A 16293-nucleotide genomic window follows, 5' to 3' on the forward strand; every position below is an offset into this window, starting at 1 on the left:
AATAGACGTCTCAACTACGAAAACATTCATCCCACTCATTTAACGACATCAAAAAAATTTTGTTTTGTCACTAGTGATACTTAATAAATCGTCACGTAGTAAAAAATGTCTTGTGTTTTATAATTGTTAACATTCGGTTATAATAATTGTTTATGATAGATTGTAGAAGATTTAGATAGGTATTTTCAGATGTAGGCGGGATGGTTGAACAGACTTTTAATAGAATGATTTAATACATGTTTAATACAAAAGCTTTCAATGTGTCAAACGAACAACCATTACATCAAAGCAAGCATAAAGCATTAACGTTTCTCTAATCGTGGACCAATACCAATTGATAGTGTCTTTCATCTTCAGTGTGAACGACATTTTACATACGATCCTCCATCAGGTAAGGAATCATGCAAAAGGTGTAATATTTTTAAAGATGTATATTTAGAAGTTTGAACACTATGCCTATATAATAAATTTAAAGTCCATTAACTCTTAGATATATCTTCTCACGATACAAAAAAGTTATTTTTAATTTACGTGATATTGTGGTAGGTACTTAAGCTATTGAGACGAGAAAGAATTTGAAGTATTCGAGTAATATATCGTTCTGATATTAAACATTATATCTCACTTCACCGTAGTGCTCAGTTCTAAATTAAACAATAGTTATAAATATATTTGAACCAATATAATATAATAAATTAAGAATATAATGGGTTTCTGAAATAAAAATGTATCTCGCCAAAGACTCATTGTCTTATATTATACAGGGTGTCCCACTATTGGTATACTAAGCGCGAAGGAACTTGTAGTTTTGCATACACTGATCACGTAAAAAATACTTAAAAAAAAATTACGTTCAAAATTTTTTGCTAAATTTTTCCTGAAAATCCATGTTTTCTTCTCTAGCTTCGCGCAGCCGGCATATACCGCTTCTCTTATATGAGCATTTTATCTATGAAAACATAATCTTAAACGAAAGCTCACGTGCTGGTGGTAAAGTTGGGCGGCTCGCTTGTTATGGGTATACACATAGAGTTTTAAGAATTCATCTATTTGAAAAAAAAATGAATCTGGAATTTTTTAATTATTTTTTACGTACTCAGCGTATGCAAAACTATAACCTCCTTTGAGCTTAGTATACCAACAGTGGGACACCCTGTATATCTAAGACTAAGCCAATAACTTAGAATTTTGTACCTAAGTTTGTACCTTAATAATACTTCTTGAACCCTCATCACATGTTAATGCGATCTTAATGAAATATCTGCCCTTGTCAAAGTTTCTTGATGCTTATGAATATACTGATAGATTCCCTCCATTCCACTTCCACTTCTAGGTTTTATCTACTTCCGAAAATATATTATGATAAAATATTTACTTAGTATGCAGTTGCTTTCGTAGGCACTAAAAAAAATTACTTAAACCAAACCTATTGGAACTCTCAGTTAGGTTTTTATATTAATTAATAATATCAACTAAAGTAGAATTAAAAATCTACCTAATACAAATCCGCTGCTACCATAAATCAAGGGGAATTTGCTTATCTAATAAGAAACACGTTTTGGGCATCGACCGTGTGGAAAAAGGAAACTTAAATTGTTTTCGCAAAAGCAATTAGTCGTCGTTGAAATAAGTGTAACAACATTTCCAAATGACTGAATGTGGATGAGGGTGGGTGTCGGTATAATGGCCTCCGATGGGTGAGGTTTCACTATCATCACACCAAATTGACTTTACTGTTATTGTTTTGCTGGTGCTTCGTGTTGTTTTTCCAAGTTTAAGAAATTATAACTGCTTTACGTTTTCCTTAATTAATTTCAAGTAAATAATGGGCACTCAAGAATTGGAATTGTCAAATGTCGTGCCATGGTCGTGCCTCGTTTGAGTCATACGGGATAAATTTGCATTAAATTAAATGATCTAATAAATTGCGATAAATTGCGTAATAAATAATACTTAGGTAGTTTCAAATTAATGAGCAAGTTTATACGTGTTTACAAATTTTGATTATACATATTTGAATAAAAATATCTACAATTTTCCAATCTGAAAACTCTACATCGACATGTTATAAATTAAGGTTTCGTAAGTTCCGTAACAAAAGTTATCCATTCAATACTTTAAAATGGATTGCAATTTCTGTGAAAATTAAGAAAATTATTAACTGTTCACGTCCATTGTTTACTGGATAGTAGGCTGGTAAGGTAAGTAGGTACTATGTAAATTGTAAAGGCGCCTTAAAAATTCTCACTGGAAGACATTCCACAATAATTGAACTGTGGTACGGTATTATTTTATGTATTACTAGCGGTCCGCCCCGGCTTCGCCCGGTACATATTTACGTTTTCTCTACATAAAAACCATCCTCGTACTTCAAGGAATATAATAAAAAAAGAATTGTCGAAATCGGTTCAGCCGTTCTCGAGTTATGCGCTTACCAACACATTTTGCGATTCATTTTTATATGTATATGAAAAAAGATAAATGCATTGTAATGTGGGTTCAATTTTCGCAAAACAACAGGTTTAACGAAAAATAGAGTACTTGTCTAGTGATAACGTACAAGATAGGAATGTATAGTTTGACAACATAATGGGACAGCCAAATATCGACGGGATTACGCCTAATAGCAGGATATATGTATACTATGCTAATAGGAAGTCAAAGCTTGTAGTGATAGATAAATGATGACGTATGATGAGATTGACGTACACACGTTTATAATAGGGATCTTTGAGTAGTTATGATCCTCAAGGGCGTAGCCAGGATTTTGTACAGGGGGGGGGGGGGCAGGTTGAGAAAATCATAGAGAAACTGAATTTATGTTTTCATACATTAGGTATTAATGGTGAAAGTTTGTGAGTGTGTGTGGACGGATGCATGTTTGTTACCTCTTTCAAGCAAAAGCTACTGAACACATTAGGTAGCTGAAGACTCAGAATAACACATAGATAGGGGTAGGGTAGGTGTAGGGTATGTTTAGTTTAGTTAGGGTAGGCCGTAGGTGTAAGATTGATTACTGGGCAGGACGACGCGACGTCCGCTGGGTCAGCAAGTGTAACAATAAAAAAACGAATTTTAACCAGAAACAGAATAGTTTTAATTACTTAAACAGTAACTTGCGTGGTTGTTCACAAAATCTATTTAAAACTTTTTCAATAACTTCGCCTTTCTTTCCTTCTACCATTTTCCTATGTACGCTTAGAATCTCTAACAACCATAGGCCGTTCAGACGATTTTCTGACATTGTAGACCGCAACCACGTTTTACTCGCAGTAAGGTGGAAAAAGACCGTTCTATATTGGCCGTGGTGCATGGTTGCGCCAGTAAAATAAGTATGGCCCTCTTTGTGGCGGGGAAGAAAGTATTTGCCTCTTTAAGCGTGTCGGTAAAATCCATTTTCTCTAACTCTTCATTTGGAATCCCCTTGTCTTTCTACAATTTATACCACAATTCTGCTTCAGGCTCGATAGCGAGCTCGTAAAAATTGGTGAATGCTTTGCAATTCTCTTGGAAATCATTGAGGGTCATTGATAACATTGTGTTTGGGTGCAATGACATTAGGCTGAAGGCTAGGAAATGCTCATTCGAAAAGCGTTGATCGAGTGCGGAAATTAAGGAATCTAAATAGGGTATTATAATGGATCTTTTGAGAGAGGTGAAATAAAATTCGCTCAGTTCGCCAGCCCGTCCGCCTGCTAGGGGGGGGGGGGCAGCTGCCCCCCCTGCCTCCCCCTCGCTACGCCCATGATGATCCTTTATTCTCGTCATAATGACGTAGGAAAGACTTCTTCGCCAACGTTGAACCAAACTGATTGCCGCTATTAGTGTCTGTCTATTGCACCAGTGGGCGTGGTTTGAACCTAAAGCGCGTCACACACGGTGAAGATACTATAATATTTTATCTTAAGATACTGTTATATTTTATATTACAGTATCTTAACGCATCCGGTATCAGCGTTCGGACCATCATTTTTCTTTTTGTCATTGCGTACTAAGACCCCTGTAGAACCGCCATCCTGTTACAAATGACGCGAAATTTTGTGGGTCATTTGTAACAGGATGGCGGTTCTACAGGAGTCTTAGTACGCAATGACAAAAAGAAAAATGATGGTCCGAACGCTGAAACCGGATGCGTTAAGATACTGTAATATAAAATATAACAGTATCTTAAGATAAAATATTATAGTATCTTCACCGTGTGTGACGCGCTTAACTGCTAAAAAATATTATGCTATTACCATTGTATTGCAACATAAAAGAAAATGTGTTGCAAATATATATTTAAATAATAATTCTAGTCTATATAATTCGCAAAATTATAAACATTGTAAAAATTTACAGCATTTCAGATTCAGATTAGTTAATTGTTTGAAAATATTCGTTATGCTGAGGTGGTCATTGTTTGAAAGGTTCAAGGTACCCTTGTACGATGGGAATTTTATATTCCAATAAAAGTGACTAAGCTATGTACAGATTTACCTATCACTTCTGTGTAATTCAGTAGATACACTCATATTGCAAAGCTGTTATCATATACTTAGATACTAAAATAAATAGTGCTTAAACGGGGGTGGATTATCTACTTTTAACGACTATCCAGTCTTGTATTGCACAAAATTTCATATAATTACGGATTTACCATATTCAATATAGCGGATTTAATTTATAGTTTGATTGTCGCAACTAAATATATTATATAGATTATAATAGACCACCTATGAAGGTGAGGGATAGTGTCTACGTGTTTTTACTACTAAAGAAGATGCGTGAATCGTCACGTTTCTAAATTTATCCTCCAATAAATTAGCCTATAGATAGGTGTGCCAATTTACTATAAATCTTTACTTGGAATTTAAGGGATTATTTTTAAGCATCGTTACTAAACATTTTGAAAGTTATTAAATACGCATTTAAAATAAAAATTATAAATGCGTGTCATTGAAACCGCCGAAGTAAACAACTAGAAACTAGAAAAGTTATTATTGCTCGGAAAACTCAAAGCGTTAGTCAGACTACGAGATAAGCTCGAGAGCGTAAGAGCCTATTACACAAATACAAGTTTTTATTGCCATCAATGAAATGAACTTCCTCCAACAATGTTTATGAACTGATAAAACATTGATAACCCGGCGTTTCTAATATTTCATGTGACACCACGACCGCGAAATTCTTAAATTAATTCGTACCTAGGTACTTTATATTTGCTGCTATTTGCTTTTGTAATTTTTATGTCCTGGTGCACAATAAAATATTTTTGTTTGTTTGTTTGTTTATACATTTATTTTATACGTTTTTCTAATAACTAATATCATTGGTGGTTTATTATCATGTGTACACCAAATGACGAGGAAAATTGCAACTGATAACGAAAATAAATATACACAACCCAAATAGCCAACCGAAAATCTGCCCCAACCTCATTTAGTCACGAAGCTGGCAAGTCATTTCTAACAAGTCTATCATGTAGGTACACACAGTACCGAATACCGATTCTATAGCAACAAAATAATTTATATTAACGCAGTCTTCATACGTTATTGCCTTGTTATTGCGGTCACAACAATCAACAATTCTCAAAACCCGCAATTTTAGTACCAAAATAAATGACTTTTTTATCCTATTTGTAGAGATTGTACGTGTCTCTTAAATTTGAAGTAAGAGGAAAATTCCAAAACTATTTACAACTGTATCCACAGCACAATTGGGCATTAATAAATGTAGAAAGATATATGGATCCGTCAAATTATCATTTCGCCGAGCTTTGGATTCCATTCACGCTAAAATGCATGAATGGCGAAGCATGATGACATAGGATTGTACGGGGACAATGTTCAGGAAGTCGTTCATCTCAGTTCACAGGAAGAGATCGTTTTGTGGAGGCGTGCCTCGTCTACATTGTCACGTACGAATCTTGGACAACCTTGATCAGATCAGTAGCATCCATAGTATAAGTATGATTGGTAACTGGTATCACAAGAATAGCAAAGTAAATTGTATTTTTGCAGACATTATATGAAACACGTGCAGCACAATTACAGGAAGAAAAGATTCTGTTCTTTCTTTTATATTATTTCTCACATGAACTGATCTCTCACACTTAGGTACTTAATATTTGCTCAAAAATTTACTCTACGTTCGTAATTATACTGTTATTGATTAATTATAATCAATAGCGTCCGCGTTAAAATGTAAAAGCCCTTCTGGCTAACATTGAGAGGCCACACAAAAAAAAATAATAATAATCAAATCGCCTGTTATGAAGTTCAAAGAGAAAATACAGAATTTCCTGTGAGTTATTTAAATCATTCGAACTCGTGGAAAGCTTTCAATTTTATTGAATGAAAAATAAATTATAAACTTCTAAAACCTTTTAAAATCAAAGTGATTGTAAAAGGAAAATATGAAAAAATAGGAACAAACGTAGCAGTTTTTAAATAAAGTGAGAATGAAAAAATTAAGAAAAGTTTAACTATGGTTAAGAAATAACATAATATATTACATTATATTAAAATCATCGACTCTAACTTACTTTACAGTAACAATAATTTTTCATAATAAATCAAAATATAAAATAAAATTTAAATATCAGATATCAGAGACAACATAGTGCATAGGTATCTAAATATTGTTTTGTATATTCGTAGTAAATTTCATGTTATTATATGTAACTTTCTTCTACTCTAAAGGTATGTTTGTAGAGTTAGACTATCTCATTAGCTTAACCTATAATAATTATTTTGTAAGATGAGAAGAGCGAAATCCTTGAGAAAAGTGTATCTTTCAGGTTACAAGACTCGTGTAATTTTGACCTTAATTACACTGCTTTCCTGCAAATTTGTATTATGTGTTTAACATTATTTGAATATTTTTCATGTAAGTCTACAAGTATAGTATAACTTGTATACGTAGTATATTATTATTAGTCTGTGGTATAACTATGTAGGTATACGTATAGGATATGGTCCGATACTCTAATAGGTTCTTAGGAATGCAAATAGGAGATTAAATGATGATACAAAGTGAGATTAGTCATCAAGGAGGGGATACATAATGAAAGCGGGTGCAGTTTTCATCATATAAGATAAAGATAAGAATTATTGTATTTTTACTCAAATACGATTGCTTCTTTCAAAAATAGTGTTAATTTTAGCGATTATTATAGCGGTTGTGTTCCTTATTAGCAAAATCGTTAACGAAGGATTTAAATTCTCCATAGAAGTCAGTTATGCAAGTTACATAGTCGATCTCGAAAATCGAGTCGAAAGAGGCATCATTTGTTCTATTAATCTGTTCATGAAACAGTACTTGCGCAGTTAGGTATGTTTCATAATGCGAAGCGTGTCATATACGCTTTATGTTTGTTAAAAGAGCTTTCCATCGGAACTGTTGGGAACTTTGTTGATGATCAACTTATACACGTCGGCGGGAACGTAATCTATAGTCCAAAATATAGTAAGTGTTTCGTTCCATTGTTTCCTCTGTAATATGAAGCGATTTCCATATAAAACGGATTCTGTCAAACTATCAAAATTGAAGAGTCACTTGAAGCTGAACATCACACAACATTTTACTACAGAGATTATATACTGTAACTTAAGTAACAGTTAGTTACTTTTGATCCACTGATGTGATACATTTTCTGTACGAATTTAAATTGCTCTAATATTTTGAGATTTTATATTATGTATTTTACTTAAATATTTACTCATGATCATTACAAATACAAGTTGAAAATGCTAAATACATGAAGTGAAGTCGTATAAAGCTACACTGCACTGTAGACGGTGCAAAGTGCATTGTACTATTAACATGAACTATTTTAATCAATGAGAAATCCACCATTCATTTATCCATGGGTTGGCGCGACAGGATGGCGCCCGGGCCCCATGGCGCCAAGCCGACTTTTCCTGAAAGTCAACGACAGTCGCGCGCCGGGATCCCTTCGCGCTGCACTATGAAACCTCTTTATATTTTCACAGTGCTTTATATTTCAATCGTGTTTGTCAGTGCCAAAATAAGTGGAGGACCACGTGGAAGATTCGATAATAACAACCATCGTAAAAACACAAACAATCACCATGTCACTGCCCATCACACGCACTTTTCCTACCACCCACCCAGTCAGATATATTTTATGTGTCGACATTGTTCAAACTTTGCACCCTACCCGGTGTTCCACGGCGTTCCGCCCTCATATGTGTATAAGTATCGCGAATCTAATGGAAGATTTGGATATCTGCTAAGCGGTTTGGCGTTGTACAATTTGGGAAGAGCATCCGCTGATCACTGGCAATACACACATTTCTACTCGGTACGTCGCGATGAAAATTGCTCCATGCAAGCGATTCATCCGAAGCATTTTGAAGAAATCGGATTCCCATGTTTTATGATGTCGTCCTTCATGGAACGGTCGCCAGAGAGCTTGATACCGAACCCTGAAGCGTTAGACATAACTTCACCACAGATCGATGTAAGGCCGTTCATTCAATACAACGGGACTGCGTTGCAAGATACTAAGGACTATGAATGCGTCATTTGGCACAATAGTTCTTTATCGAAAGAGAAGAATACCGTACCGTGCGCTTTACTTAAAGAATACGCAGAAACTATGAAACCATCTGGTGTACCGGTGTATGTTTGGCTTCCAATTACTATCGGAGTTGTGATTGCTATTTACGTGATTTGTCAGTGTTGTTGTAAGAGCAAGCCAAGGAAAAACGAGACACCGCTCAAACCAAACGTTGTTAGATTTTATTCACACTACTATTACTGAAAATAAAATATAAATACTTTATAATTTTAGTTCCTATTACGAGGCAGGCACATATTGTAGGAAAGATAGATAATTTAGATGTATATTAGAAATTGTGCGATTGTCTATGATAATAATAATTATTTTTGTTAATTCTTAGACAGCTGTTATTTGTTAAAGGTCTTTGACCATAGTTAAAAGAACGCTTTTAGTAAGTGTATGCTTTTATTAATGTGATAATAGCGTGTGCGAGTATTTGATAAAATCCGTCTATCATGTGCTATGAAGTGAATCGAAATAAATGTGTGTGCGAAATATTAAAACATTTTATTTTATTCGTAACTTTTCATGAGTAGGTACCTACGTATTGACATATTATTGCAACTCAAAACCCACATTTATTGATTTAGCTACAGTATTTACTACATTGATCGTTCTTTACAAGCTTCAGTTGCTTAATTTACATTTTTGTTAACATTGTATTATATTATTCTTGTATACTCTGTGAGTAAATTCGTAGTTAAAATGGCTATGCCCATATCCTGTGTAATTCGTTTGCTAACACTTGGCACGTTATATTATGATTGAATATGTTATATGAGTCTACATAATAAGTACCAATTTATAAGTACATAGGGGACGAATATTATGTAATCATTTGCTGAAAGTATTTTTAGTACCTTACAGATTTATACGAATTACGAACTAAAATAAATTAGATAGGTTCTTATTCTTAATGACGATCACCTAGACTCTAAAGGTGGTAATTCACCGCTCTAGGTGCTAGAGCGGTGAATTCTGATTGTTGGGAAATTATTGTGGTATCAACAATGTATGTTTCTAGTATCTGAATGTTATTAATACTATACTATTCTTTTATTATAAACATACTTACAAATTAAATAGATGTATAGTTTGTAAGGTGAATTAGGTGATCTTGCTCTATATTAGTTCAGAGTTTGATAGGGGCTAGGGCTGGGTTAAATCTTTTAATGACTTCTTTATTCTCATGATAATAAAGAATATTAAAACAGCAGCCAATATAAAGTTTGATTCAGCATACACATTGCATATAAATGAAATAAATAATACAAAACCTTCAAAATAAATAAAATGCTCTTCTCATGCTCATGAATGTTTATTAGTTAATTTCTTTCGAGGTCATATCTAGTAGCCAATATAAAGTTTGCTTCAGTATCCACTGCATTTAATTGAAATAGCAAATGCAAAATACTCACTTCCTACGTATCTTGCCACAGTAACTTGCGTTCATCAATTACTCACACAACGAGACATTACCTTTTGTAGTAGTCCAATCGGATTGCACTCGATTCCCGATTCGATTAAAGCAAATCTGAACACACACATAAGTACACACACACATGCTTTGCAAATAAGAACCGATAATTAAATTAGCTCGTATGTAATGTCACGGTCTATGCTCTATAGTCTATAATATGCCGAAGGTGGTAGTAATTTAGGGTACATTCAAATTACTAGCAGGTTTTCAGGTGACGTAAGCAGATAAACAACAACGATTATATTTTCATTAGCCTTCGTGTAACGTTATCTACCTAAATTGCTATATTATAAGTATTTATAACACGCTGTCGCTAAATGAAGTAGTATGGCTGTCGAGTAAATATTGTTGCTCAAACATTCATTAATAGGTTTCCTATCGACAAACTGATATAAATAGGAATGAATAATTATGAGAACATTAAGAACAACATTTATTTTTCATTTTGTGTTTTCGTTGAACCTATCTTAGTAGGTATACAAAATTTTAAATTTTGTAAGACCATATCAAAACGACGAACAAGAATGAATACACACAAGACTCAAAAAAACAAAAAATACATCGAAAGAAAATTTGTGCTATTCATTTTAGGAATTGCTATAAATACCGCATACCCGCATTAAAATAGTTTACCTAGACATATTTTAGGTCATACTGTATAATATTTCTATTTGCAGTTAACGCCTAATAACATTCAAAACAATAGTATTTACTTATATTGAAGATATTAAAATGACATGCTCACAAATATAAAGTAAAATATCTTATATATAAAATTCTCGTGTCACAATGTTAGTCTGCATACTCCTCCGAAACGGGTGGACCGATTCTCATGAAATTTTCTGTGCATATCGGGTAAGTCTGAGAATCGGCCAACATCTATTTTTCATATGTACCACGGGCGAAGCCGGGGCGGACCGCTAGTATCTATATAAAACCAAATCAAATTACTGCTCTTTCACCTAAAAAACAAAAGCTATCTTCCCTAAGGCTGAAACTCAATATTATGGCTCATATTGCACGGTTGTTACGAGCAAGAAAAAATAGTGACAAGGTCGATTCACGTTCACCTGATTAAATAATATTACACTGTTTCTCGTATCTTCTAATTAGCTTCTTTTAATTATCATATTTCTGCAAGAACTACAGCTAAGTGACAAACCAAGCGTTAATTAAGACAAGCAACAACATTGCAACGTTCCGCTAACGCGGCGCGCAAAAATTGCAAAATTTTGTTTTGGGCTGCAATCCAAACTAGAACAATTTGTTTAGGAAATGAAATCTGATCGGTACAATTTGTTTTTCTTGACCATTCTTAAAATCGCTTAATGAGAGATATATTGTGCTTTACTACGCAAAAAATAGGTAGGTAGTAGGTACCCAAAAAATATTAACTAATTACTAACTATAAATATTAACTAATAAATAATTATGTGAAAGTGTACCCAGGCGATTGTAATAAAATTAAACGGGCTGGATTACGTAAATAAAATGTCACATCACAGATTATTTTTTGATAGAAACAAAATAACTCGACTACCTGAAAACATTTGAAATAATATTATAATTTGGCTTTTTAATGAGCGTGCCAATGTAATACACTCGTAAAATATAATCCCCATTCCTAAATATATGACCGTCCTTCTGAATAAAAAATAAAAGTATTAAAAACTTCAGATTTTATTCTAGTCAGGTTGTCAACGTTATTATTCAGTTAAATAACTGTAAAAAAATTGCAAAAAAAAATACAAAAGCTAATTTGAAATCGTAACAAAAATAAGGGAACAAGGATGAGGTAGTAAAAAATTAATAATTTTTCATTGAACTTCTAGTTAAGCTTGTGACTATTAGTTGGTGACATAATCTACGCGGCAATCTAATGCCATCAGCATCAATAACTCAAGGATTTTGGCTAGATTCCAGAAACATACAAATATATTGACCTCATAAAATATGTTGTTTAATTGCAAGCTTATTTACATTTTTTCAACGTGATAATAAAAGTCCATATATATGTTATACTTAGATAAATAACAAAAATTAAGATTACTGGGCTCAAAATTTTATATTGTAGTTTTTTCTCTACCAATGCAAATGTACAAAACTTTACTACAGTAGGTACCTACACCTTTATTACTCGAAACCTGCTGAACTGATTTTATTAAATTTTGATTTGTTATCTGATCACAACTGTTAAAAAATTTGAAAAACATAAAACCTGGCGGGGTCTCTGCTATGTGTATCTACATGAAAATCTCATGTCACGATTACGTAGTCACATTTAGTCTATGATTATCTCTAAAAGTACTAAATAATTATTGTGCACTTTGTTTTGGTATAATATAATCAATAAAAAATACTGAAGAAAAATATGTTAAGTTAACTAAAAAGGTCAAGAGGTATTAAAATAAAGAAATGAGTTTGTCTTATATTATAACCAGCGACCCGCCCCGGCTTCGTACGGGTGCAATGCTGATACTAAATACACTACAGATAAAACCGGCCAAGTGCGAGTCGGGCTCGCGCACAAAGGGTTCCGTAGCAGCAAATATAATAAATTACAGTTAAATCAACCTATCTCAAAAACTATAAGAGATACTTTGATCAAACCAAAAATCGTTGAAAGAGTTAATTAGCATGCATCACCTCTATTTTTTTTAGAATTTTATACCCCGTAGTTATAAAAATAGAGGGGGGGGGACATACTTTTTACGACTTTGAGAGCTGATATCTCAAAAACCGTTCACTTTAAGAAAAATGTTTTTTAGAAAACTTTATATCATTTTAAAAGACCTTTCCATTGATACCCCACACGGGTATGTACATCGAAAAAAAAAATTTCATCCCTCAGTTACATGTATGGGGGGCCCCACCCCCAATTCTTTTTTTTACTATTTAGTGTCATATTTTTGTAGCGGTTCATACAACACATATTCCCATCAAATTTCATCACTGTAGTACTTATAGTTTCCGAGTAAATCGGCTGTGACAGACGGACAGACGGACAGACGGACAGACGGACATGACGAAACTATAAGGGTTCCGTTTTTGCCATTTTGGCTACGGAACCCTAAAAAATTGTGAACGTTGTATAGGTATAAAAATATAGCGGCCCGCTCCGGCCTCCGGCATCGCACGGGTATAAAATACATAGCCGGGCGGCCGCAAACGCTACGTCCTGCAATTTTTAAATCTGTAATATCTTCGAAAATATTCACTTAAATCATACGGTGTAAAGGGCCATATAGATCTATATTAAATGAACAATGTATCCATGGTATTTAATTGGTTAAGGATTAATGCTGTATTGGTTAAAATCGCTTCGAAAATTAGCCATTATTTGTCGTAAAAAGTAAATGACAAAAAAAAGTTATTGTGGGTTATCCATAAGAGATAGACATATACCATCGCGGACTTTTCTGTAGACCTTTTCAATGTGTATAATACTTAGTACATTATTTTGATAAAACTCGTAGGGTTCAGCCTGCGTTTGCAATGTAAGCGGAATAAATGTAATTTTTTACGACATCACATTAGAAACCTCAAAAATAACAGAACTTCTGCACTACTTAATGGATCTTATTATACATATAAACCTTCCTCTTGAATCACTCTATCTATTAAAAAAAACCGCATCAAAATCCGTTGCGTAGTTTCAAAGATTTAAGCGTACAAAGGGACATAGGGACATAGGGACATTGGGAGTTTGGGACAGGGAAAGCGACTTTGTTTTATACTATGTAGTGATATCACATGATAGTATGGACTTATATAATTTAGGTACTTATAATTTCAAATCGTCTTCATTTTGTTTCTAAAATAATCATAATTTGGTTAAAATTGTAGTTGTTATTCCAGTTTAAATGCAGTTTTGATGTTACATAATAGGTTTTGTTTTTATGTTTCAATTTAACAGTAATTGGGTAGAGTTCACGAATGATTGATATCACTACATACCTACTATCAATTTGAATTTGAATAATTTATTAGGTTTTAGAAAAAGCGGGCGAAGCCGCGGGCGAAAAGCTTGTAGTATTATAAATCAAATCAAATTCTTCTTTGAGAGGAATATTACTTTGATAGTTAAATTATTAATTGTTATGTAATTTTATGTTCATCTGATGTCTATGTGGGTGTTAACGGAATAGTGTAATTTAAATAGAATTCGAATGGTCAATAAAGTTTTACACATTAACTGGCGTCGGCTTACTAATAATAATAGAAACGTTACAAGATAAAACACTTGGCGTTGATATCTTCTTGTTAATTAATGGCAATACTAAATAGTTTCCGGCAAATATATTCGTATCATGTACTTACAATTATAAATATATTCTTAATACAAAACACTGGATGGTGTATCTAGTCTACTCGACTAATAGCATGGACAAATTTATTTAAAATTAGTGTGAATAGTTATAGATGTATTGTTTTACATTTTGCTAACATTCTAATTTGGAGACGTAAACGCAGTACACATTTGTTTGGTATTGAAATATTGATAGGTACGTACCTCCTACGAGTAATAATTTATATACTAAAAGTACATACTTTATGATTAATTGAAGAAAATAAAATAAACGTAGGTAATATACAAGATTAATGGTTAAACTGTATAATTTATTGGGAACTAAATTATTATTATTCGTAAAACAAAAATCATCTTTAGCGAGATTAATGCATTATCTGACGTAAAGCACTGAGCAATAGTTTTTTTTTTTAGCCAAGAGAACATGTCACATGTATCACACGAGGGAAATAAATGGATGCTACGACATGAATTATGGACTAAAATAATCAATGAGTATAATCTTGACACTTTAGGGAAAGAAAAGAACTCTCAGAGAGTCATGCAAGGGAAAAAGCGCCTGGTAATACTGATCTAAGATTTTAAGGTGCGTGAAAATGTTTAGGATATCAGGTACTTCAAGTAATTAAAACGAGGAATTATAGATTTGTATTTCGTTAGTTTTATTCTGTGAATGTCATTATAAATAATCCTTTTTATTTTAATCTATACCAGCTTCAGTACGTGGTTTCTCTGGTATAATACCCAATTACCCAGACCTGAAATCGTTATTCCACTAGTTATAAGCCATTTAATTTGCACTAATAATTTCGTATTAATTTATTTTTGATCCAACTAAATATTATTGATATTTACCAATACAAAATTCAAATATAGGGAGATTTATATATAACATTTATATGCAGTAGATGTACAGTATCCGTATTTTTATAGTATATCTATTAAATACTTTCTGTAAGTTTCATATAAATAAACAAACGGTTGTTCTTCTTTTAATAGTCGCAACTTCGTCTTATTGGTTTGTTTTTGATACAGGAAGATGACTTTTCTATGATATAATAAAACTTTTTAGATTAGAGCTCGTGAGTCGTGACGTGTTTCGCAAGCTGCACATGTCACGATTTTATTGTCGCAAGAAGTCCTCACACAAAAATGTTTTTTACATAAAGTATTATTATAAAAAATAATAATGAGATATTTATTTATGCAGCACGAGCTAGTTAAATTAGACTTTAAACTTATTTATATAAATACTAAAGAATGTTAGCACATATTTTGCTGATTTTTTTATTGGTTTGATACTACTTTAATTCCTTCCTGGCTACAACATAATGACGTGTTTTTTGGCACATAAATAGTTCCAGGGTCTGGTATTCAATAATTTTTGTAACTGGGTACGACGCCACTGAAGCCACCTACCATGCTAGTTTTCAGATAGACCAAATTCAAAAGATCTATTTAGATTTGGTATCAAATTTATGCGCAGTCGAACAAAAGTTTGAAATATTATCGATGATAAATTTAATACGGAAACCTGTTGAAGAAAGTCAAATTTTCATTCTTGATAATAAATTTTCGAGTGAAATGAAAATACATATTATACGTATATATTTTTTTTTGTGATAAAGATTGTTTGTGTAGGGGTTGGATATAGGCAAACTATTATTATGGCTGTTTACATAATATTAATTTAAGATACGTATCTGAGGTTAACGTTCAATTTTATAGCGTCCGTTTTACAAGTTTGCTTGATTTAGGTCTAGACGGCTTTATGTGAAGTCCATAAGAAAGAAGTGAATAATACCTACTGACCTAGTTTTATGTAAAGCGATACATAATAATTTTTTGCCACATGAATGAATGAATGAATGAATGAATGTGTTTCTCTGAATACTTTACCTACATAGGTAATTCAACACTAGCTTTAAGTTT

General features: G+C 32.9%; 2 protein-coding genes across 2 annotated transcripts in view; both read left to right on the forward strand.

The window, feature by feature from the left end:
- AdoR (Adenosine receptor) overlaps nt 1-16293 on the forward strand; it is a 43840-nt gene that overhangs the window by 2859 nt on the left and 24688 nt on the right. The gene's annotated exons all lie outside the window — the stretch shown is intronic.
- On the forward strand, nt 7876-9054 carry LOC149486049 (uncharacterized). Its single transcript, XM_089699368.1, has one exon. It carries the CDS (start codon nt 7955-7957, stop codon nt 8771-8773), a length of 819 nt encoding a protein of 272 aa, XP_089555494.1. The 5' UTR covers nt 7876-7954; the 3' UTR covers nt 8774-9054.

This window comes from Colias philodice, chromosome 9 (assembly GCF_061535455.1).
Source record: "Colias philodice isolate Cphi_HAF_F1 chromosome 9, ilColPhil1 Martin Lab GWU primary, whole genome shotgun sequence".
Classification (NCBI taxonomy): Eukaryota; Metazoa; Arthropoda; class Insecta; order Lepidoptera; family Pieridae; genus Colias; species Colias philodice.

Bases quoted from the DNA above. Each gene is read 5' to 3' on its own strand.
- LOC149486049 (XM_089699368.1), top strand. From the start codon at position 7,955: ATGAAACCTCTTTATATTTTCACAGTGCTTTATATTTCAATCGTGTTT.